Genomic DNA, 24,333 nt, shown 5'->3' on the forward strand with positions numbered 1-24,333 from the left:
GCTGGCGAAACGTCAGAAAAATCATTAGATGAACGTCGGCCGAAGAACCCGAGACAGAAGCCAATAGGCAGTTTGTCAACAAGTGGCCACGAAAGCCTCAACAATTTTGTAATACTGTGTCTGACAATCCTAAATTCATAACTTATTACGGCATTAAATTTCAAAAACCCTAAAAAGTGGTTTTAAATGTTGAAGAATGTTTTCAAATACTGAATAATTTGATTTTCAGAGGCATACCACCTTATTTTTTTAATTAATGTATGAGAAATTTAAATATTAATAAACACTAAATAAGTGTTCTCAGCAGTGCTGTTGAAAGTTTGTCTTTTTATTCTGGGATGTAATTAAAATGTTGGGCCCATCAGATGTTGCCTGTACATATCTGATCTAATCAGCAAAGCAATCTTTTTCAGATTTTTTAAAAAGTTGTTTCACTTGCAATCACTTCTAGCACAGCTCATGGAAATCTGTGTAAGTTTAGTTAAGTAATTAACATGTGATCTTTATTCCCAGCAACTTGCAGTAATTTGCTGTCTCTCTAATGTTTTCTATGAAAATTATGTTGTGTAATGTTTCCCAAATATTGACAATATTATGAAGAGGACAAATTGCTACTCACCATATAGTGGTGATGTTGAGTCACAGACAGGCACAACAAAAAAACTGTTAAACAAGTAAGCTAGCAGCCAAAAGGCCTGCTTCTGCAGTAGAAAACACACACACACACACACACACACACACACACACACACACACAAAATCACTGTCTCTGGCTGCTGAGCCCAGGTCGCTCGCCCACATGGCAGGAAGGAATTCTGCTGCAGAGCCATTCAAAAAATCATCCTTACTTTAGGGTATTAAAGGCAAGGGAAAAACTTGAACGTCAGTTTTCTCAACAATTTTTTGAAAGTACATCAAACTGCTTTGAAACATTGATATTTGGTTTTTGAACTTCATGTGCCATAAATATAACAAAATTAGAAACATCCAATTGCCGCTTGTTCTCCTTGTTAGTAAAAAAAATATATTCATTGATAACCTTCATGTATGTGCTTTAGATGTCATAGTATCAATAGTCTCTTTTATCTCATTGTAAACATGTTCTGTTTATGAAAATATGATTTATAATTTATATGTTTTGTTTCAACTTAAATTATTTTTTTCTTTCTTTGTTTACAGAGTCTCCTGTTGATGATATATCGCCACAGCGCCTTGATATCTGTGTTGGAAAAATAGTTGAAGTTGAGAAGCACCCTGATGCTGATGCCCTTTATGTTGAAAAAATAGATGTTGGTAAGGATATTATCTAAATTTCCTTCTATAACTACAAGATCATTCTACATTCAAGGGAAACTGCCACACAGAAAGAAACATCTGAAATAAGCAGAAACAAAAGATAGCACAATCAGTGCCTTACAGAAGCAGCGGTTTGCTCATCCAGCAAGAGAAAAAAATGGGTTGATGGGAACAGTCGTTCTTGAATGAAGTATAAAAGTCACTGTTTGACTTTGGTCAATGGGCACACAGTAGGACAAATGGTGAGGGGAAGTAAATTTGCGACTACCCTTTTGTTCCAGGTTGCTGTGTCTTAAGTTCTTGTTACATATGTTTGGTTTTATGACCAGGCACAGTTGAATGAAACAACACATCCTCATATAATTTTCTCCTCTTTCATCACTATTAGTTTTAACTAAAGTAATTAATGAGTTAGTTCTTCATATTCAAAAGAAAATTCACTTGAGAAAACTATAAAATAAAATGAGAATGACTGATCAGAACTTACCTTCAGGAGTTGAAATTCTAAATACTTTGAATAGCTGCACATAAAAGTGCAAGAAACTTGACTTGTTTCACATTCCTGATGACTCTCCTTCATCGTGGGATTTGCAAAATGTGTGAATGAAAGCAGGAACCTAAAAACATTGTATTAACATACAGGGTGTACATAAAGTCCGGGAACATTTTCAATTATTTATTGCACAAGAACTAAACATTGTACAAATGTCATACATATTGCCTTATGAAGAGAAACTCTGAAATTTTTACATATATTGGATATGCAAACCATGAGTGACCCAGCAGATGTCAGTACAGTAATAGAATTCTTGCCATACCCGTCGCAGAATGGCATCATTGGCTGTGGCAGTCACTTCCCATATTTTCTCCCAGAGCTCTGCTGCATCATGTGGTAGAGGCGGTACATACATCAGATCTTTAATGTGTCCCCACATGCACGACACTTCGATTTATTTGGACTCCTTGTGAATGTCTATCATATGCGCTCCACATTCACTTCACTCACACTGGGACATTCGCTTCTCTTTGCCGGGCATAAGCAATCAGTCGTAACAAATTTGTTGTGCCAGTGGTAAATGACCTTACTTGTTGGTGGCTTCTTACTATACTTGGTGGTTCTGAACATCCGTTGAACAGCTGTAGAACACTTGTTTTTGTCGAACTCCAGCACACAGAAAGCTCGCTCCACACCTAAAATTGCCTTGTTTGCAAGTAGCGCTGACTGTCAGCAAACTAGCAAACTATGCCATGGCGGTATACATGAAAAAAAAAAAAAAAAACTTTCAGGGTTTCTCTTAAAAATGACATATGTATGATATCTGTACAATGTTTGGTTATTCTGCAATAAATAATTGGAAGTGTTCCCAGACTTTATGTACTCCCTGTGTATGAGAGACCTAGAATTTTAAGTAATTTATTGTTTCCACTGTATCCAGAATGCTACATAACTTGAATTATAAATTTCTGCCATGAACTATGGTTTAGCAGAGGCAATTGTGTGACAGCTGAGAAATTGGACATCCATTCATAACTGTCAGAAACATCTATCTAAATACATTTTATTGATTTTGCGTACACTATTTAGTATGCTGAATTTATGTTGAATGGTAGTAAGTCCAAAATGAGCTGTTCTGGTTTACCTTTCCTGCAGTTTTCTTAAACTACTATGGATAAGTGTTATAATGGTCCCTTAAATATGCCTTGGTTGCTTCCTTATTCCATTCTCTACAGCTGAGGCACTATTCCATCTCTAATGATATCAAAATCAACAAAACTTTAAACCCTCTCCTTTCCTTTTGATATAAATTCTCTCCTTTCTTTTGTTTCATAGGTCACAGAATAAGCTGAATGTTTCATTAAATGCACATTTGCTTTACTGACATTTGACCATCTGTATCAACTCATTGGAAGTGTCATCATGACATTAAGGTTTCTACACCCGCTTGGCAGGGGGGAGGGGGTTATAGTCAGGATTGGAAAGCGGTATGGGCTTGTAATTAATGTAAAGTACTCGGCCGTGGAAAAAGAAACTCTATCAGTTCATTCACTCATGGGGATTACATGATGAAAATTGTCAGGGGAATGACAGAAGATAACTCCAGTAGCCCTAGAACCGTTTCGAAGAAGAACGGAAAAATCGAAGATAAAGGAAATAAGCTACTTAGCATAAGCTCTAAGCAGCCATTTGGAACAGAAGAGATACACTTTTTTTGTCACAGCTCCGAGAGCCCTCAGTCTGACAAGTCAGGTGATTTTGCCACGTGATTTGATTGGCAAGGCAGCCTTACCAACAACAATTCGGCCTATTCCAGCGTCAACCAGTCGATAGTTGTCGCATCAGCCGAAAGGCAATAGATAAAAAAAATGGCCCTTTGTAAAATTTAAATAATAAAAATAACTGGCATTCGTGGCCTAGGCAGGGACAGGAGGGGGGGGGGGGCACTTTATACATCTCCTCCCTCTCCCTGAAAGAATTCACTGTGGGTGAATTTGACAATCTCAGTGGTATCTTAAATCCAAGGGTAATAATATTTTAATTTCATTTCATAATTCAAGTCTTTAAATTTGAGTATAACTATTACATCACCATGCAGTGACCACAGTTGTCAACAAAGGCTTGTAACACTGGTGGCATTAAAAAGGTAGCTGAAGCTGGTTTCAGAGATAGCTTTAAGGAATACAAACAACTGAAACAGTTGTATGACAAGGATTAGGATAAATGATCGACTTCTGCCATTATTAGAAGAAGTAACGGACCTGGTGTGATTTGTAATAGAATAGGGATCATGTGACATTGAAAGTCTCCTCGTCAGACTGCAGTGGCTTTTTATCCCCCTCTCTTCTTTTCTTCATAGTTGCAAATTCGGCTAGAAAAGGGTACAATGCTTCTATTACACAGGTGTAGATTTTGTGTAAAATTTATTTCAGGTTGTTCATTTTCGTGTTATGCTGTTATTTCATCAGTATTTACTTCTTGCACTTTGGTGAGTGTGGTATCTCAGGGAATTGTAACATCTCTGCTTCCAAAATTATCTACACTCACTGGCAGAAGCACTGTGCTTCACATGCATCTGTCTACTCTAAAACTTCATTTCTTGTCAATGAATCCACTAAGACAATATCACCCCCCCCCCCACCACCACCACCACCCAAAAAAAAAAAAAATCTTTACTTCCATCCAAATTATTTTGCCTATACCACCCAACATTTTCTTGATTGTGTTTAACTTCAACACTGAGAAATGAGGTTCAGTGGCCATTCATTCTAGACTCCTTCGCATCCTTATTGTGGGAACACTGCCAAACTGGTAGATATTTCCTCAATTTGGACTTCTTGTATTGGGAAACCAACAGTGCGTTGAAAATGGTGCAGAGAATAGTTGCCTAAAGTGGCATTGAAATTGTGATCATGGTTTCAAACCACTTTGAATGTGAACTGCTACTTCCTTCCGTTGGTTTCCAGTTCCACATTTTGTGAGCCTTTGGGTAAATTTTCTTTTTTTCCCCAATCCACTCAGTCTGCAATATGGTGTGATTAATTCTCGATCATATGTAGGTTTAATGAATAAAACATTCACTTACACACAGGTATCAGTGAATATGTTAGACAATATACTATTGATTGTGCCTTGCAAAGTTGAATTTGCCACTTGAACAAGTCCTATCTCGCTTACTGGATTCACGTCGCCGAAGAAGAGCAAGGGGGGGTGGCAGGACCACTCCCGTACACGTTTCCCATATTCACATTCCGTTGACAATCTTGATAATATATTTTAGTAGCTGAGTAATGCTGTAGAGACTGAAAGTTAGCTCTCTTGTGTCCAATCTAAATACAGTAGGTACTTGCTGGTGCTAAACACTCAGAGCTTTGTGACCTGGGCATTTTTAACTAGTGGAGTGTGCTTTGGTAAAGAATGCTTATCTAGAAGGGTGTGGATCAGTCCTGTGAACAATTATATCTACAAAGCAGGTTCTTGCTTCACTGAATAATACTTCATCCCTTTCATCATTTTCCTTGGTACATATATATGATGCGCTACAACTCTTATTTGATCAGCAAAATGTTTTAAATACTCTGTGGAATTTTGGTGTAGGGCAGAAACTTTGTCCCTATAGTAGCTAACACTGTGCCTATTTCCATATCAATCCACTAGCCTTTTTGCAAGAACATCAAATGTCTTGGTATTTTTGAGACCTCCCATGGAATTTACATAAGTTGTGGCTCTCCTTGCAACTTAATCTTACCAACTCCTACCAACATTTTGTTACTCCATGCGGACATTTTCTCTACATCTATTCAATTTTGTATGAAAATGTGGATATTTTCCCCTGGTTTACCTGAAAAGGTGGGAACCAGCAAGCCCATTGCAACATCAACTATAGGCCAGGAAGGGACTGACTGTGTGAACCCAGGAAATGGGGAAGCATGGCTAGCTCTGGGCACAGTGCTGCTCTGTAGTGTTGCATTTACTAATGCCTCATTAAAATGCCCATGCTTTCATTCTCCCCAGTAATTGATCCAGCCTTGCTTGCATGTCAGGATCCATCTCCAGTCATCCCTGTGACATGATGTTGTGCATCACTTTAAACTACACAAATCAGAACACACAAAATGTCTTCAGCAGCAGCTCTTGGGAATGTCTCCAGCAGGCATTGGACCATGCCAGCATCTTCTCCCTAAAAATGAAGCTTGTGACTTACATTTGTCGATGGACAAATGGCAGCAATACGGTGGCGGAGTAGTGCTCATTCATCGTAACTATGACATGGCCTTGCGCAAAGGTAGTAGAGGCAGACGGCTTCACACAGCTGCTGCAGCATTGGCAGCTATGGGTAGACTGGGCCAGACAGCCCAAACTGAACGCACTAAGCAGTTGTCTGTTGTCACAGCGTGGAGCCGAACAACCTGCACAATGTTTTCATACATCTGCTCATGTCTTAGTAAGACGTATGCAGCACCTTATGGCCAAAAGAAGGTGAGTTTGACGTCAGCCTCCTGATTCCTGTTGGTACACCTCCTCAGGTGCATTGTAAGGTTCTAAAAGTCGTGTGGGCTTGTAGTTAATATATGGCAATCAAATATATATACCGTATCATCAGTTTGTTTTCTCGTGGAAATTGTGCAGTAGGAATTGCCAGGGGGGCAAGAGAAAATAACTGCAGTGGCTACAGACCCGTCTTGGAGGAGGAGGAAAATTCAAAGATAAAGGAACTAAGCCATTTAGTGTCTGGTGTAGGTGGTGGCTCAGAACAGAAGAGAGAAGTGTTTTTTGGTCGCAGCTCAGAGAGCCCTCATTCTTACTAATCTGGTGAAGCTGCGATGCGATTTGATTGGCAGAGTGGCTTTGCTGATGATTCGGCCTATTCCAGCATGAACCAGTGGATCACTGTTGCATCGGCTGAAAGGCAATGGACAAAAAACTTAAATAACAAAAATTTACTCTTATTCAGAGCCTGGAGACATCTTGTACAGAGTACTTACCATTTGAATTGCACTGGAAACATAACAACTTTCTTCAAGAAGTATGATTTTGCTGTCTACAATGGTATAAATATGTCTGGTAATGGGAAGTCGTGGTGGAATATAAATATTGTAAGGAGTAAATTTGAAAACTTGCCAAATAGTTGAGGCATACAATTGATGAAAGCCACACAAACAAGACTAAAAACTTTGCTAGCTTTTAATTTACAGTGTTTTTGTTTTCCCGCTGTGGCCACTGTCATGCAATGAAGATTGAATTCCTAAAAAATTACAAATTAAAAATATAATGTTTTCTGGTCCGGACTTAGCTAACCAAAATGAATCTGAACCCAAGAGAAACTGAGTCTTTCTAGGTTGGTGTGATTTATTCCTCTTAGTGCCACTTACACCAATTATTGTTGTGTGTCCCTGCTAGTACCACATGTTACAGTTTTCACATGTCCCTGTTAGTATCATGGGCACATATCAGTGCCAAGGATGCAACGTAATGGTGAAAGCTCAGAGTCCATTTGTCTTGCTCATTTTAAATTAGCATTCTGATCCTCACATTCATATCTCAGTTAACATTCTCCTGTCTTTTGAAATTATATTTTACTTTTGAGATTGCAACAAAAAATTATGCAAAAATGCTTAAGCTTCCAGAATATCTAACGCATAGCTTATCCTTGTCATGTTATTGTTTCCAAAAAATAATTAAATATAGTTCGGAACCTGAAAATTGTAGAGTAATGATGTAATCAGAGGTTGTTCTATTTTCTAATTGGGACAGCTCAATCCCATATGGAAAGCTACTTCTGATGTCATTGAATGTGAAAGCCGTCAATGATTCTTGCATATTTAACAGAATATCTGCTGATATGTTGTGAACAGAACTTGCTTAAGATTTTTAGAAATTTAAAAGCCCTACTGCATGTCATTTGCAGCTGAGAATTGAAATATATCACATCTCAAATGGAGGATAGTTATATTCTGCGACTTAAATTCATTGCAGTAAGCTATCTGAACTCATTTCTTAAGTTTGGTAACAAGTTTCATTACCTTTTTGCATTCTTAATGACATTTCTACTTTGATGAAAGTTTTTTAGGTTTTAACTTGCATAGTAACATATCTCTAAGTCTTCATAAAAGCACAGACCCATTCGTAAACTTTAAGGCACTCATAGATTCATAGAGGGAATTGTGAATGCCGTTGTTTGCCTGTCTGTGGGTGTTACTTAGATGTTATTATAAGATTGTAAATGGCTTTAAGTTTCTTAATTTATATAAAACTTTATGAAAAAAAGCACTGATGGATATGCCTGATGCTAGTAAGTGGTTGTCGTGTTGCGTATTTGGTATTTCAGTGCTTTGGAACTTGAGGTTGTAAGTTTTGATTGCTACATACTCTACTACATGTCTAGAAAATCCATGATTTTACAGCAATATTGTCACACTGAAAGTACATTTATTACTGACACCAATGTACAGTCAGAACATACCTGATTTCCTGATCGGAGAGCGCAGCTTTTTTTACACACATATAATATTCCAGAATGCTGGTAATTATGCAAACATAGAATAGATAAACAATAAAAATAACAAGTATTTCAAAAATGATCCAGAAATGATATACTAAATAACAAATAATTGCTGGTAGTTGGGTTTGAACTGGTCACAGGTCACATCAATATGGTTACTGTATTACATTGGTCCAGCAGTTGCAGTGATATCAGACTGATATCAGGGAAGACCTTTGCTTTGTTAGATACATAGTCACTCTCTTTGTGTAAAATGGTAAACCAGTTATTTCACTTCAGAGTTCATTCAACTAACAAAACTGTAAATATCTTTACTAGGCTGGTAGGTAGGCACGCATTCCCTCATTAAGGAAACAAAAATAAGTCTAGAATGGAGACAGACAGTGTTGTGCAATTTATGTTTGCACATTTACTTTATAGTTGTAGCTACACTCCAATCATGTGAGGTGGACTAAAATGTCCATCACCTTAAAAGTCACCCTTTTTGTTTGCTAATATTTTTTTCTTTGTTCTCTTTCAATCTAGGTGAAAGTTCTCCTCGTGTAATAGTAAGTGGCCTAGTAAATTTTGTTCCAATAGAAGAGATGCGAGAACGTATGGTGGTTGTTCTATGCAACCTAAAACCTGCAAAGATGCGTGGTGTTGAATCTTGTGGCATGGTACTATGTGCCTCCATGTAAGTATGTAACTCTGCATTGTATTTGATTTTGGAACAATGAAAATATTATACAAGCAGGAAACATTTTACATATGAAAGTAATTTAGGAGTAATGGCAATGATGCACTGAATAGTAGAGGCATTGAGATGCACATAAACAAGACCGAAAACATCCGTTGTAGGTGCTGAGAACATGTGTTGATACATTGTGCCAGCTGAGTACACTGTGCTGGGACTGAAATTCTCTGGATTGATTGGGTTGAGGGATTGATACAGTGTGCCAGCTGAGTACACTGTGCTGGGACTGAAATTCTTTGGATTGATTGGGTTGAGGGATTATCAGCTGAAGTGGGTGAGAGCATAAAAGGAGCTGTGGAATGGGAAAGAGGGCTGAGGAAGGGTGGTTAATGGCTGGAGGGGAAGTATCAGGTGCACAAGACAGGAATTGATGGAGAGAGGCACCAGGTGCGCACGACATAGTAATGGGGGGGGGGGGGGCAGGCAGGCGGCCAATGGAAGGCAACGGGTTCGATGGGAGGCACCACCGAGTGAAGTTAGGGTCCTGGGGCAGGGTGGATCTAGACATAAGGCAGGAGGCTATTAAAGTTGGGGCTAAGAGGATTATGGGAAGGTAGGATGTGTAGTGACAACTTCCATCTATGTAGTTCAGAGAGGCTGATGTTGGAGCGAAAGATCCAGATGGGACTGGTTGTGAAGCAACCATCAAAACTGAGCACATTGTCCTCAGCAGTGTGTTCTGCTGTTTGGTGGTCAACTCTGTTCATTGTCACAATTTCATGGTGACCTTTCTTTCAGACAGACAGCTGATTGGTGTTCATAACCACCTAAAATTCTGTGCATCTGATGAAGGATTTGGTTTAGTTGTTTTATGCCAGGATAATATTGGGGGACAAGGGTGCAAATCCTCTTGTAGCTCTAGGTTGGAGGATTTGGGGTGTGTTGTGATAAGCCACAGGTATGTGGGATAGTGCATGTTTGTGAAGACTGATTAAGGGAAATCTCGTCCCTGCAGATGAACCATTTACAGATAGGTAGATTTTACAGGAAGATTTCTTGGAGTGAAAAATTTAACAGCTGTCTGTCTTCTCTTTTTAATCCACTCCTCTAGAAGTCATTGTAATCATACACTGCACACACTTGTGTGCATATTCCTATGCTGTGCACCTACTGCCTCCCTCCCAGTCATAAGTAACCCTCCCTCCCACAACTTGAGTACTCCCCCCCCCCCCCCCCCCCCGCCCCCACTCCACCCATCACAACTGTTACCTGAGTCAGTCCATAGAATTGCATTCCTAGCAAAGTGGCATTCAGTGGGCACAGTGCGTCTGCATGTGCATGTGGGAGCTTTGTGTGTGTGTGTGTGTGTGTGTGTGTGTGTGTGTGTGTAGCGTATTCAAGCACAAATAGGATTCATCCAAAAATTAGCAGAGTTTACAGTCGTGCTCATGTACCTCTTGAAAGGCACAACACCCCTCCTATTCACAGAGATGTTACCATTACTCCAAATTATTTATGATCCATCATGACTTTACATTACCATATTTACATAGAAAATATTTTTATGTATGTCTCTTTGTGACCAAATTAGATATCTTAATGTCCATTATGTGTGATTTATGCATCTCGCAGTGGTTGTAATGGCCATAATTATTGTTTTAATAGATATCCTGTGTAATCAACATCCTTGTATTTTCTGTTGGAAAGTAAAAAATGGGAAATGAAGATCAAGAAACAGTTATTCACATAAAAAATTAACTTAATATATATTCTGAACTTTAAACTTTTTGCTTCTTTATTGTTTAATGCATAATTATTAAGGAAAATATAACTTTTTCTTTGCTCATTCATTTCCTTTATTACTTACAAAAGTCACTGTAGAATGTATACTACTGTGACAGAAATACAGTAGAAGTCGAGATGACTAGGTATGTTTCTCTCCATAAACACTCCACTATTATCCTTTTTTACTACTAACAGAGTAACGGCTGTGATTTGTAACCTTTATTGATTGCTACAATTTACTTTTCGTACAGCACTAGCATTATTAGCAAACTGAATGGCGACAATACATTGTCCTCTGTGGAACTTAACACTGAAATGGCAGAAATTATACCACTTCAAATTAACGCTTGGTCTACTTTTAATTATTTAGTGTTGATAAATGTAGACCTCAGAGTTCATGGTTCACGCAGCCAATATGATTCTGATTTCAAGTTAGCGGTCATTCAAGAAACAAAAGTGACAAACAGTGGAGCAGCAGGAAAAAAATTTACTATCAGAAATGAAGAATAAATTAAAGAACACTAGTTCTGTACACCAAACTTTCAGGGGAGCAAAACAGGGAAGCTCTTGAATTGTAGCAGCAGGTTGCTCAGTACATGCTAGAGAAATGGGTTCTGTATTACTTTAAAAATTATCCCAATGAAAGTGGTGGAGATAAATAGGAATTTTCAATTGCACACATTGTGAGGACTATGAAGAGGAGGACAGGGCTTATGTTACGATGCAGAATCATGCTAGCTCTGTGACTTCTTGCAGCATTTGATAAAAAACTACTTGCTTATCAGAATAATATAACCAACAGAAAACTGCCCCCGTTAGAGAGCAAAAAGTGAGTATGTTCCTCTTTAAAAGACTCTGATACAAAAGTGGAGTGCCAGCTGTGTCAGTCCTCATTGTGCCTTCCCCACCAAAAAGTTTGGCATGTGCAGACATATTCGCACTCTTTTTAACACAGAAATTCTAAATCCTTTTACCCAGTTTCTCTTTGTAGTCAAACCTTCGTAATCAGCATCTCTCTATCACTACCAATGCCTATATATGTCTCTCTCCCACTGCCTCCTTTTCCCCCCATTGATTTACAGAATATCCCACTGCTACTATCTACTCTCTCACATATGTTTCCTTTTGTCTTTCTTTCCCACTGCCACTGTGTGCACCATATCTCAGCAACTCAAAAATTCTGGCGGGTCAAACTTACCTTTTCCCTTCTACCCATCCTTTGAAAATTTTAGTCCCAAATGTGCCCTCTAACATACCTGCATGATAAAGTTCACCAATCTGGAAGGGTCCAGACCCCCCCCCCCCCCCAACCCTTTGTATGATCAACACTCATATATTTTTTCATGTGTAGTGTATGTTCTCTCTTTTGCTCCCCATTGTTTCTACACACCCCAGTCACATTAATGTGACATGGTGGTGATTTTTATGAAAAACCTGGCATTCTCTCAGAATTACGAGGGTAAGTCAATTAATGTCTGCAAAATAGTTATAAAATTTTATTGTAATCAAATAAGAAACTGACAAGAACACCATTTTTCAACATAGTCTCCTTGTGTGGTGCCCTCATAAAAGGTTCTTGGTTGAGCTGCAAGCCAGGAATGCACCACTTTTTTCAGTGCTTCATCCAAGGCAAATCGACAGCCCCTTAATACCTGTTTGAGTGGACCAAACAAGTGATAGTCACAAGGGGCAAGATCGGGACTATATGGAGGATGATCCAGTACTTAAATTTTAGTTTCTGGAGCGTTTCAGCAGTGTGGGCAGCAGTATGCGGACGGGCATTGTTGTGCAACAACACAACACCTTTTGACAGCAATCCTCGGCGTTTGCTTCAAATCGCAGGCTTTAGCCTGGCACTAAGCATCTCACTGTAACATGTGCGTCCCAAAAAACCGTAAGCATCAGTTTTCCTGCAGACGGTTGGGTCTTGAACTTTTTCTTGCACGGTGAATTTGGATGTTTCCATTCCATACTCTGCCATTTACTCTTTGGCTCATAATGATGGATCCATGTTTTGTCACCAAAGAAGTTGTACCCTTCGTTACCATAGCGATCCAGATGTTTTTTGCAGATGTCCAAGCACATTTGTTTATGCAACCATGTGAGTTGTTTTGGGAACTACCTTGCACAAACTTTATGAAACCTAAGTCTGTTGTGGATGATTTCGTAGGCAGAACTGTGACTAATTTGCAGATGATGTGCCACTTCGTCAATAGTTAATTATCTGTCTAAGAGAATTATTTCATGTGGGCACTCAATGGTTTCTTCATTTGTGGCAGTAAACGGTCATCCAGCTCCTTCATTGTGCGTAAAACTTGGGCAACCATTTCGGAATTTTTCAATCCATTCATAGACATTCCACTGTGGCAAAATACTTTACCTGTACCGCACCAAAAGCCTTAGATGAATTTCGGCCCCTGACCCACCTTCCCACCCACCACAAAAAAACGGATCACTGAACATTGAAAAACGGATCACTGAACATTGCTCCTCTTTTGTACAATTAGACAGCAGAGCAGCCATGATTAACAGCACAGCATCAATAACGAAACTAATGTAGCAGCAAATAAGCAAAGCTTGTGTCATCAACATAAAATGACAATACTTCCAAAGTAAACAAAAATATAACTTAATTGTGGATAATAATTGACATACCCTCGTAAATTTTACCAGAAAAAAAAAATCGGGTAAATCTCAAGGAATTTCAAGAATATTGTAAAATCTCGGGGGATTCTGTGTTTTGAACCGAACATTGGAATTTAATTTTATTGAGCTTTATTAGTCTCAAATTTTAAAATACTTAGTATTTCAAAGTGTGTTGATTATTTGAATATTAGTCCATATAAATTATTTAACTGCCATTAAATTACAGCTGAGAGGAAACAAAAGTCACGCCACACACACACACACACACACACACACACACACACACACACCCCTCCCACGGCCCCCTTTTCTGCTCATTGCTAATTTCTCAGGAGCTTCTTATGACATTGTCTTTATTCCCACACCTGGAATTCTCAGAGATTCTTTTTCCCAAGTCTGAGTAGCCACCATGAGTGACCACCACCACGTTCAACGTCAACATGCAATAACTACTCACAGGCAGCAGGTGGCAGCACCAGCAGATTAGCTGAAACTGTTTTATTATTAGCAAACAAAAAACATTAAGGTGTATATGTATGAATGTAAAAATTCTAAGATTCTTAAAACGGCTTCTGCAAAATGTATGGTTATCTACTTCACACAATATTCTCAATGTTCTCTGTGACATGGAAAACAATGCAGTTATTATTATAATATGGAAATGGAGTGATTTATCTGACGTCCAAAAACGCATGATCGTTGGCTTTTGGGCCAAGGGTGGAAGCATTTCTGGAATGGCTAAGTTTGTAAACTGTTTGCATGCTGCCATGGTTAACGGACACAGGGCTTGGCAAATGGCAGTACCCAAAAACCAGCACCAAGGCAACTGTGGTGTATCACAGGCCAAGATGACAGGAGCAAACGATGGCCGTATTGATGTGTTCGGGCAAATTGACATGCAACTGCCTGCCCTGATGAACCAAGGAGCTACTAACGGTGTCCTCTCAACAGCAATTGAGGCAAACATTGCTGCTTATGGGTGCAGCAGGTGCCTGGTTCGTGCACCCATGCTGACTGCTGTTTGTCACCGACAAAGGCTGGAATTTGAGTGCCAATACCACTGAGTGGTGACAGATGGACTATTCAGATGAATCACGTTTTATGCTCCATCGTACAGATGGACGTTGGCACATAGTGTGTGAAATGTCTGGAAGCAAACACCCCATAACAATCATCAGAAGTGTCCAGGCCGGTGGATGGAGTGTTGTGGTCTGGGGAATGTTTTTGTAGCATTCCCTGGGTGATCTTGTGAATGCATCTACCCTTGGGGAATATGTCTACCAGTCCAGTTTGTTTTTCCTGAGCACAAAGGCTTCTACCAGCAGGAAAATGCAACACGTCACGCAGCTCGTAGTGTACATGTGTGGTTCCAAGAGCACTATGATGAGTTTTGCATACTCCCTTGGCCAGCACACCCCCAATTTAAAAGCAATCGAGAATCTGTGGTCCACCTCAGTCTCAGTTGGGCTGTACATCCTCGACTAAGAAATGTAGCACAGCTGGTCATGGCACTAGTCAGCATGGCTCCACACCCCTGTTGGTACCTTCCAGAACCTCACCGACACTTTTGCTGCACTTCTTGCAGTGGTCTGTGCTGCAAAGGTGGTTATTCAGGCTGTTGACAGGTGGCCACATTAATGTGCCTGAACAGTATTTCTGTCCCTCTCTCTTTTTTACTGCTACTGCCTCTCACTAACCATCAGTGTATCTTCTCTCTTTGGCTCCCACTGCTATTGTCTTCGTCCCTCTCTCTTTCTCTTCACTGCCAGTTTTTCTCTCCCACCAACGCTAGTCTTCTCTCTTTCTGTCCCAGTGGCACTGTTTCTTTTCTCTTCCACAGTCACTGTCTATCTGCTTCTATCTTTCACCACAAAAAATTGTGAATATGTTGGCACACCAAAATTTGGTGAGGGAGGTGGAATGAGAATTGAGGCAGCTGGTTCCTCACTTTCCTGCCAGAGTCTTCTAAAGTGGAGCATGCATTTTTTGTTCTGAGGCAGGAGAGTTTTCTGTTGGTTCCCTTCTTTTCCCTGCTACAGTTGGTGTTCTGCTTACATAAAACAAATTCTGCAGGTCAGTAAAGTTTTGACAGTTTATGTATATAGTTCAACACATTGATATACTTTGACACATACAAACAACAAAAAATATGCAGAATAGAATGGAATCTTAATAATCTAGTGTGCTTGGGGATGTATAAGTGCCGAATTATAAAAACCTGGTTTTAAACAAGGAATATAAACAAAACCTATAATATTAAGGTGCAAAACAAGTTTCCGTTACTTATTAACAGCAGTCTGAGACTGCGGTCGTGTGTGTGTGTGTGTGTGTGTGTGTGTGTGTGTGTGTTGTCTATTTCTGACAGACGCCTTGTTGGCCAAAAGCTCACTTTCTGATAGTTCCTTTGGTTGTGCCTGTCATGACTCAACATCTCCTCTAAATGGTGAGTTGCAACTATCCTTTCATAAATTAAAATGTAATCAACACACGGATAAACTAATCAAAAAGCTCAGTTCAGTGTGTTATGCCCTTAGAAGTTTATCTCAGTGTGTTGAGCTAAAAACAAGCGTGTTGTCTGAGTTTACATAGCTTCACACCCTGTTGTCTGACTGAATTAATTTCTGATGCACTGCACCTAAAGCAAATAAGGCGTTTATACAGAAGAAGATAACAGTGAGAATATGGTGTGAAGTAGATAACCGTACATTTTGCAGAAGCCATTTTAAGAATCTTAGAATTTTTACATACATACATATCCTCCTTCGTGTTTTTTGTTTGCTAATAATACAACTATTTCAAGTAATCTGTGATACACTGATTCACAGCACAAGACACAAAAATAATTTCATGTAGACTTTGTAAAATCAAGGATGAAATAAGCCAGAGACAGTGGTCATGTGTGTATGTGTTGCATTTGTGTGTGTGTGTGGGGGGGGGGGGGGGGGAAGTGGGTGTATGTATGGGAGGAGGGGGGTGCCTGCATGTGTATAATAGTTGCAAATGGCCTTCCTCAGGGTGTTTTTGTTAACCTGAGGAAGGCCATTTGCAACAGTGACTGAAACGTTGGAGAATTTTACTCACTGACCTTGCAGTCACATACTCAGAAGAATTTTATTGAAAGTACATCCTGTCTGAAAAATACAATTTATGCAAATAAAAGGCTCTATTATGACTAAATAATACACACACATACAAATGAAGATATGTGTAGGGTTATTCAGCTGCCCATACTAGTCAGTTTTGTGCAACCCACAACACCAAAAACCACACTTAAGATTTTCGTATTTTCTCACTCACTATCCGTAAACTATTAGTCCTTCAGAAAAAATGAACAGGACCTTTTTGTAGAAAACTTAATGTAGTTGAATTTTGTACTGGGATATGTTTTCGTTGGAGGCCAGTTTTCGAGTTATTCAAGTAAAACTCATTTGGAGGTAAATTTGTACATTTTTCTTTAATAATTCTAAAATAATGACCTCTACCAAGAATGTATCCCAGGGAAAAATGTAGCTATATTAAATTTTCTACTGTTCATTTTTTCTGGAGGGCTAATAGCTTGCACATAGCAGGAAAGAGAATAAGAAAATCTTGCACATGGTATTAGAAGGCATTGTGGATTGCATAAAACCTGGCAGTGGTGGCAGCTAAATTGCCATATATACACACATGGCGTTCATTTTAACTTGAGACAATTAAATAATAATAGTGCATCATGCGAAAAAAATATTCTTGGTGAATAGTTAATATTAGTAAAGGGGACATTTGTCTGTGCTACAACTGGCCATGTCGTAACTGTGGTGTCACCGCCAGACACCACACTTGCTAGGTGGTAGCTTAAATCAGCCGCGGTCCATTAGTACATGTCGGGCCCGCGTGTCGCCACTGTCAGGATCGCAGACCGAGCGCCACCACAAGGCAGGTCTCGAGAGACGTACTAGCACTCGCCCCAGTTGTACGACGACGTTGCTAGCGACTACACTGACGAAGCCTTTCTCTCATTTGCCGAGAGACAGTTAGAATAGCCTTCAGCTAAGTTAATGGCTACGACCTAGCAAGGCGCCATTAACCATTTGTAACGTTGCATGTACCTCAAGATAGAGTCTCACTTGTATCATCAAGAATGCTGTATACCAAAGGACGATATAAAAGTTAAGTGTTCTAGTAGCTATGTTCTTTTCTTTATCACATTCATTACGAATCCTGTTCCAGACTTCGCGCCAGTCGGCGTGTGTGTACATGTGCCCTTTCGGCTACCCGTCTCTGTGGACTGGCTGCCTTGTCAGTCCACTACAGTAACCACACCCTGCTCACCCTCCATGTGGGCAGCATCAAGTTTGTATTTTCAAATGGGAACCCCCCCCCCCTATTTTTATTGCTTATTCAGTTTCTATGCCAAAAAATACGTATGGTTTACTCAAACCATTGTTTTCCATTCATGGTGGATACCGCTGTAATCAACAAATATCGAGTGTGACTGTTTTTGCAATAAAGAACTGATACATTTCATTTTACCATATCATTTACATTGTAAAAGTAAACTTTTCTCTTCTGAGAATTGATTTTTATGTTCAAAATTTAATTTGGCGTTGCAAAGTTGATGATACAGTACAGCACGGTTCACTGGTCCAATTTTTATCGTGATCCAGGAACTGTAACATTAACATAATACTTTTCAGTTCCTATAAAGATGCTTGATAACAGTGCATTCCCTTGCCTCTAATGATTTGGGAGCTTCATTTCAGCGACTCCTGTTGCCTCTCACTATGGGGAGCTACTTGCATCCTCGCCATAAATTAAAATTATTTTGATCATCTCTGCAATAGGTACAACATACATTACATCAGCTGTGTTGAATAGCCTCTAGAGAGGAGTGGCGCTGAGACATTCAGTGTTTATGCTTATAAAGGCCCCGGAGCTGCAATTGGGCATGCCATGTTCTGAGCGATGGGGCGAGAATGTGAATATATACACGATTGTGTGTATCCATCGCAGGTGTTTCTCTCTTTATCACCTCATGGATGTTTTACCTTATCACAATGCCAGCACTTGAGTTACAGCAGTTGGATGGAAAGAGACACTGAAACCAGTCACTCTGAAGGAGGGGTTCAAGAGCAGCCACTAAAATCATGATTTCAGATTGTCTGGGGACTCGCCTCAGTCTGGCGACTCGCCATAGGAAACAGGAAACTACATTACCATACAACTAACTTATTTGCCAGAAATATCAATTTCTAGCCATATTATTTGTACTGTGCAATCACATTTGCAACACTAAAGTAATATTTGAACATCAATGGCTAGAACCGAAAGGTTTAAATTTACGTCACAAATGAAATGTACAATCAAATGTGTTGGTTCTTAAGTGCAAAAGTTTGGCACACTTCATATGTGATATTTATCAATTGCAGCTCCATCTACCACAAATAGAAAAAACAATGGTTTGAGTAAACCATATGTATTTTTTAGCATATGATCTGAATATGCAATAAAGATGGGAGGTGTTCGCATTTGAAAATACAAAGTTGACCCCACACAGGAGGGGTGGTTAGGAGGTAGCTAGTTGTAGCACAGACAGATGTCCCTTTTACTAATATTCACTTTTCATCTAAAACATTTTTTTCATGCGATGTGTTGTCTTCAAGATATTTATTTGTCTCAAGTTAAAATGAACAACCAACATATATAATATTTTAGGTGGCACCTGAAAATATAAATTATGTAAAATGTCATTACTTTACTATAAATATTTCATTATATAATAATTTCTTGCTCCCTAAAAACAAGAAATCCAAGATGGTCGACAATTTTTTCGAGTATTATTGTGCTCTAAATATTCCCTTTTCCGTTAGTGGTTTCATATGGAATGTAATGAGCTCTTGTCCTAAAATTGTGCCAGTGAACATCACCATACACATGGAAAGTAGACTCATCAGTATAAACAATCATTACTAACAATTATAAATAATTCGAGAGTAAAGGAGATTACTCACCAAAAATTATAAACTTTGAATCACCATCAGGTGCACAAAAAAGAACTTTGTGAGCTCTCAGACAGATCCTTTAATGGGCTACACACACACACACACACACACACACACACACTCTCTCTCTCTCTCTCTCTCTCTCTCTCTCTCTCTCCCCCCCCTCCCCCGTCTCTCCCTCCCCCTCCCTCCCTGTCTCTGTCTGTCTGTGCCACAGATTTGTGTGTGGGATTTTTTTTTTTTTTTTGGGGGGGGGGGGGGGCGCTCCATGGTTACAACCAATTCAGTGGCAACCTCAACATTTAGAGTCGAATACATTGCAATCAAGAACACCAAGGGCAAATATTGCATTTGCATGTCCAGAGTCTTCATGGTGTGTGTAACAATATGAACAACATATGTGTCTCATAAATTTGAACTTTGCAAGCCCAGGAACATAAAGAACGTTCCTCTGCAGCCTGCACTGCACACCATCACAGTGAAAAATGGAACACCATGATAGTGAAGAATGGAGCAGTCATTAAAGTAACACTATCCTGAAATAAATAAGAACATGCACACTATGAAGCTTCTCATATTTCGAAAACTGTTAGAGGTGCTCTTTTTTGTAGCAAAGTATGATAACTGTATTGTGTTTTGTTTGGAAACTATAAGAATCAGCAATCTTACCATGACTTTACACACACACACACACACACACACACACACTACTTCTTGAAGTTTTCAGTGTGATCGACTTTCAGCAACATTCACCTGTAAAACATTCCTACTGTTTTTTATTCATGAGCTTGTCCAACCACATTAAACTACAATATGTAGTGACTGATTGATCTGTGAACATCTCTGACCTATGAAAAATGTCTCACACAAATTACTGGTATATATAAATTTTGTAACATTAGCAATATGAAATAGTACACTACAACAAACTGTGCCCAGATTTTATAAGAGAGTAAATATTTCTTGAAGTGATGCTATTAGAGCTGCTAATGATATGTAGGAAAAAGGAATAAGTTTGCAAATTCAAGAAGCTATATTAAAAACAGAATTCTGGCCAGATAAAATGGCAAAGAAACAAGGGTATTCAAATTTCATCTAGATACAAAGCAGCAGTTTTGCTTCTTGCATTTTCCCTGAGGGCACTTGTCCACAGAACTGAAGAGAGTACAAAGTGTCGCCAAAATAATGTGCAGTGAAATGAAGGTGAATTATAAAGTCCTGAAGGTAGTAAACATACTGATACAAGCAAAAGAAATGTACCATGACATCATTTCTCATTGCCAAAAGCAGCTAAGAGTGCATTACTAACAACATTGCCATGTGGACATACTGTGTAGCCTATGTGGTTTGAAAGGATGGTCAAGTCCATAAAACTAAACCCACATCCTTTCGTCTTTCCCTCTCCTTCCCTCTTTCCTGATGAAGCAACCGTTGGTTGCGAAAGCTTGAAATTTCTGTGTGTGTTTGTGTGTTTTTTTATTGTCTCCTATCAACATACCAACGCTTTCGTTTGGTAAGTAACAGCATCTTTATTTTTAGATAAACTTGATAGTACAATACTTCAGTAAAAAAAGTTAAGTTTCCTGAAAAGCAGGAATGTCCATTCCTTTTTCAAAACTTGCAAAGTGGTCGTCATTAACAGTACTTACTTTGCACTCCAGATGTGTGAGGTAATGAGTGCAGAACATTTACACTGTTGAGTGTTCTCTGTTGCACAGATCACATAAAACATGTTACAAACATACAGTGTTAATTTTCATATTATGAAATACAGTCATGGTGTTGGGCACTACACTTGTCATGTGATATTAAATATTATAGAGGCTGGGTTGAAAATAATGGAGCAGTTGCTTCATACTGATCCTGATCAGGGGTATGGGGGACAATTGCATGTACACAGTGTGTGTTAGGAGGGGGGGGGGGGGAGGGGGGTGAGGGTCAGTCCAATATTCTTTGTCAAGTGATAAAATGATTTCCTATGCTTCAATTAATGAAAGAATACTGCCTTGTAGTTCTTGTTTAACAGATTTTGTTAAAGAACTACTGAAAAATGAAAAAGAAACTTTCTGAAATTCTGCTCGCACTGATTGTATAAGAACTCTGACTTTTTAGAAATAATAATAATTTGAAGTATTGCCTGCACAGCTGATTTGCTATTCACAGATTCATTTCTTCTCATGCTTAAGAGTGTATCTCAGAAATTAGGTTATCAAAGGACTATAATAACATGGCTGTCATGTAGTTGGGAAAAAGAAGGTAACCGAGTGAAGTGATACAATAGAAAAAGTTTGTGGCTAGTCAATCTGCAGTTGTAACATTGCTTTTCTAAAAATTGCTGTTTTGCATGTACTGAGACAATTGCTTTGAAGAAAGTCATGGTTAATTTGTCCCTGACCCCATTATTTGGAACATGTGCAGGTAGACACTGTGGCCATGGTGATTGCACTTCCTTGTGGTATATGTGGTAAATCATTCTGATGATGTACATTTTGTAAGTTACATACACGGTACTTGGCAACACTTGTTTTCAAAGTAATATAAATGTTATCAAGATTACATAGATGGAATGCATAACTAAGTCTGCTTGTATGGCTCTGCATATTGTTGAAAAGTATTATTTTCATGTCAGTTTTCAACTTGTTAGTACAATGTAATAAGAGAGTGGTGGAAGCACTGTAACAGGTACATGTGGATAAATGGAAGGATTAGTAGTAAATGACTTCTGCAGACTATCTGCTGTGTGCTCCCAGCAATGCAGTTCTTCATACGTATTTCTGTATTTACGTGAATTTTAGTTTTAAGGTACTCTTTTGTGGACCACTAATATTGAACATATAACATTTTTCTTTCAGTGAGGATCCAAAATGTGTAGAACCACTTATACCACCAAATGGATCAGTTCCAGGAGAAAGAATTTTCATTGAAGGATATGAATCTGGAACACCTGATGACGTTCTGAATCCTAAGAAGAAAGTGTGGGAAAAGTTACAGGTATGCAAGTTCTAGTGGCAATGTTTCTGTGGAAAGAAAAAATCACATAATGGAGCAGATTGATGAAAAACTAGGAACAAGAAATGTTGCCATGATTCTAAATTTGTAAACCTAAGAGTAGTCAAACTTAAATACATTTTTCCATTTATTATATTGATATGAATATAATGTACACTACAAATCCTCAGTAAAATGTCCATAGTCCACATCCTACACACACTCACAGTAGGTTTGTCAAACAATATCTACTCTCACCACCATTACATATAAAGGTAAATATTTGTTATGTGACAAATAATCAAAACTAAATAACTAAGAGTGATTTATGCAATGATAATGGTAATAAAACATCCAGATTTGCACATTACCAGATAATAAATTAAAATAATACAAGTAATTTAAAAAATTACCCAAGGAAAATTACTGAAGACAGCGAATGTTACAAATAGAACTTTGAATTGATAGCAGTCTACAATGTTTGACAAACAGATATGTTTTTAAATTACGAAGCTGTGGTCTGAGTAATGGTAGAACGCAGTCAACTAAAATTGTGAAAGCTACAAAAATTACACAGGTTATTCACAAATTATGTCTTGTAAACATTTTAGAGAGAGCTGCTTTGGACTAAGAATAATTCTTGGTAGTGGCCAGTTATTTTGAAATGAAATACCAAATAATTCTAACGTTATGCAGGTGTTTTTAATCATTCATGGCCAGTTATTTTTTAAATTATCTTAGGGCGCTTATTGTATATGAAAGATAAGCTTTATTGCTACTCCCTATCAAAAATAAAAGCACAGACTACACGTGCATAGATACAAAAGTGCAGGTGTAAATAAATGGTGCATAGAAATGAAATTAACATTATGTATTTCTGGAGAGTTGCAGCACACTTGCCTACTCTCGTGCCTCTGATAAAATTGAGGTACTTGTCAGATCACTGAAAAGCTGGAAGAGATGCAATGTTGCTAATATTACATGTTGATACCACTAACATCTTACTCTGGAAAATACAGGATGGAATGTAACAATACCATAGAAGGAAAGTTGCTACTCACCATATAGCAGAGATGCTGAGTTGCGATAGGCACACCAAAAAGATTCACACAATTAAAGCTTTTGGCCATTAAGGCCTTTGTCAGCAGTAGACCTGGCAGAAAATCCAGAGAGATTCTGGTCGTATGTGAAGTATGTTAGCGGCAAGAAACAATCAATGCCTTCTCTGCGTAATAACAATGGAGATACTATCGAAGACAGTGCTGCCAAAGCAGAATTACTAAACACAGCCTTCCGAAATGCCTTCACAAAAGAAGACGAAGTAAATATTCCAAAATTTGAATCAAGAACAGCTGCCAACATGAGTAACGTAGAAGTGAATATCCTCAGAGTAGTGAAGCAACTCAAATCACTTAATAAAAGCAAGTCTTCTGGTCCAGACTGTATACCAATTAGGTTCCTTTCTGAGTATGCTGATGCATTAGCTCCATACTTAATCATATACAACTATTTGCTCGACGAAAGATCCGTACCCAAAGACTGGAAAGTTGCACAGGTCACACTAATATTCAAGAAAGGTAGTAGCAGCAATCCACTAAATTACAGGCCCATATCGTTGACATTGATATGCAGCAGGATTTTAGAACATGTTTTGTGTTCGAACATTATGAATTACCTCGAAGGAAACGGTCTATTGACACACAGTCAACATGGGTTTAGAAACATCCTTCTTGTGAAACACAACTAGCTCTTTATTCACATGAAGTGCTGAGTGCTATTGACAAGGGATTTCAGATCTATTCCATATTCCTGGATTTCTGGAAGGCTTTTGACACTGTACCCACAAGTGACTCATAGTGAAATTGCGTGCTTATGGAATATCGTCTCAGTTACGTGACTGGATTTGCGATTTCCTGTCAGAGAGGTCACAGTTCGTAGTAATTGATGGAAAGTCATCGAGTAAA

The 24,333-nt window shown here is 38.7% G+C and overlaps 1 protein-coding gene across 5 annotated transcripts in view; it reads left to right on the forward strand.

The window, feature by feature from the left end:
• LOC126203617 (tyrosine--tRNA ligase, cytoplasmic) overlaps window positions 1-24,333 on the forward strand; it is a 115,327-nt gene that overhangs the window by 83,306 nt on the left and 7,688 nt on the right. For all 5 annotated transcript variants that reach the window (XM_049937985.1, XM_049937986.1, XM_049937983.1 and 2 more), the window contains 3 exons: window positions 1,179-1,292; window positions 8,819-8,969; window positions 22,234-22,372. In XM_049937985.1, coding sequence (XP_049793942.1) covers window positions 1,179-1,292; window positions 8,819-8,969; window positions 22,234-22,372 — 404 coding nt within the window. The remainder of the gene's footprint in view (window positions 1-1,178; window positions 1,293-8,818; window positions 8,970-22,233; window positions 22,373-24,333) is intronic.

Source organism: Schistocerca nitens, chromosome 9, assembly GCF_023898315.1.
Source record: "Schistocerca nitens isolate TAMUIC-IGC-003100 chromosome 9, iqSchNite1.1, whole genome shotgun sequence".
Classification (NCBI taxonomy): domain Eukaryota; kingdom Metazoa; phylum Arthropoda; class Insecta; order Orthoptera; family Acrididae; genus Schistocerca; species Schistocerca nitens.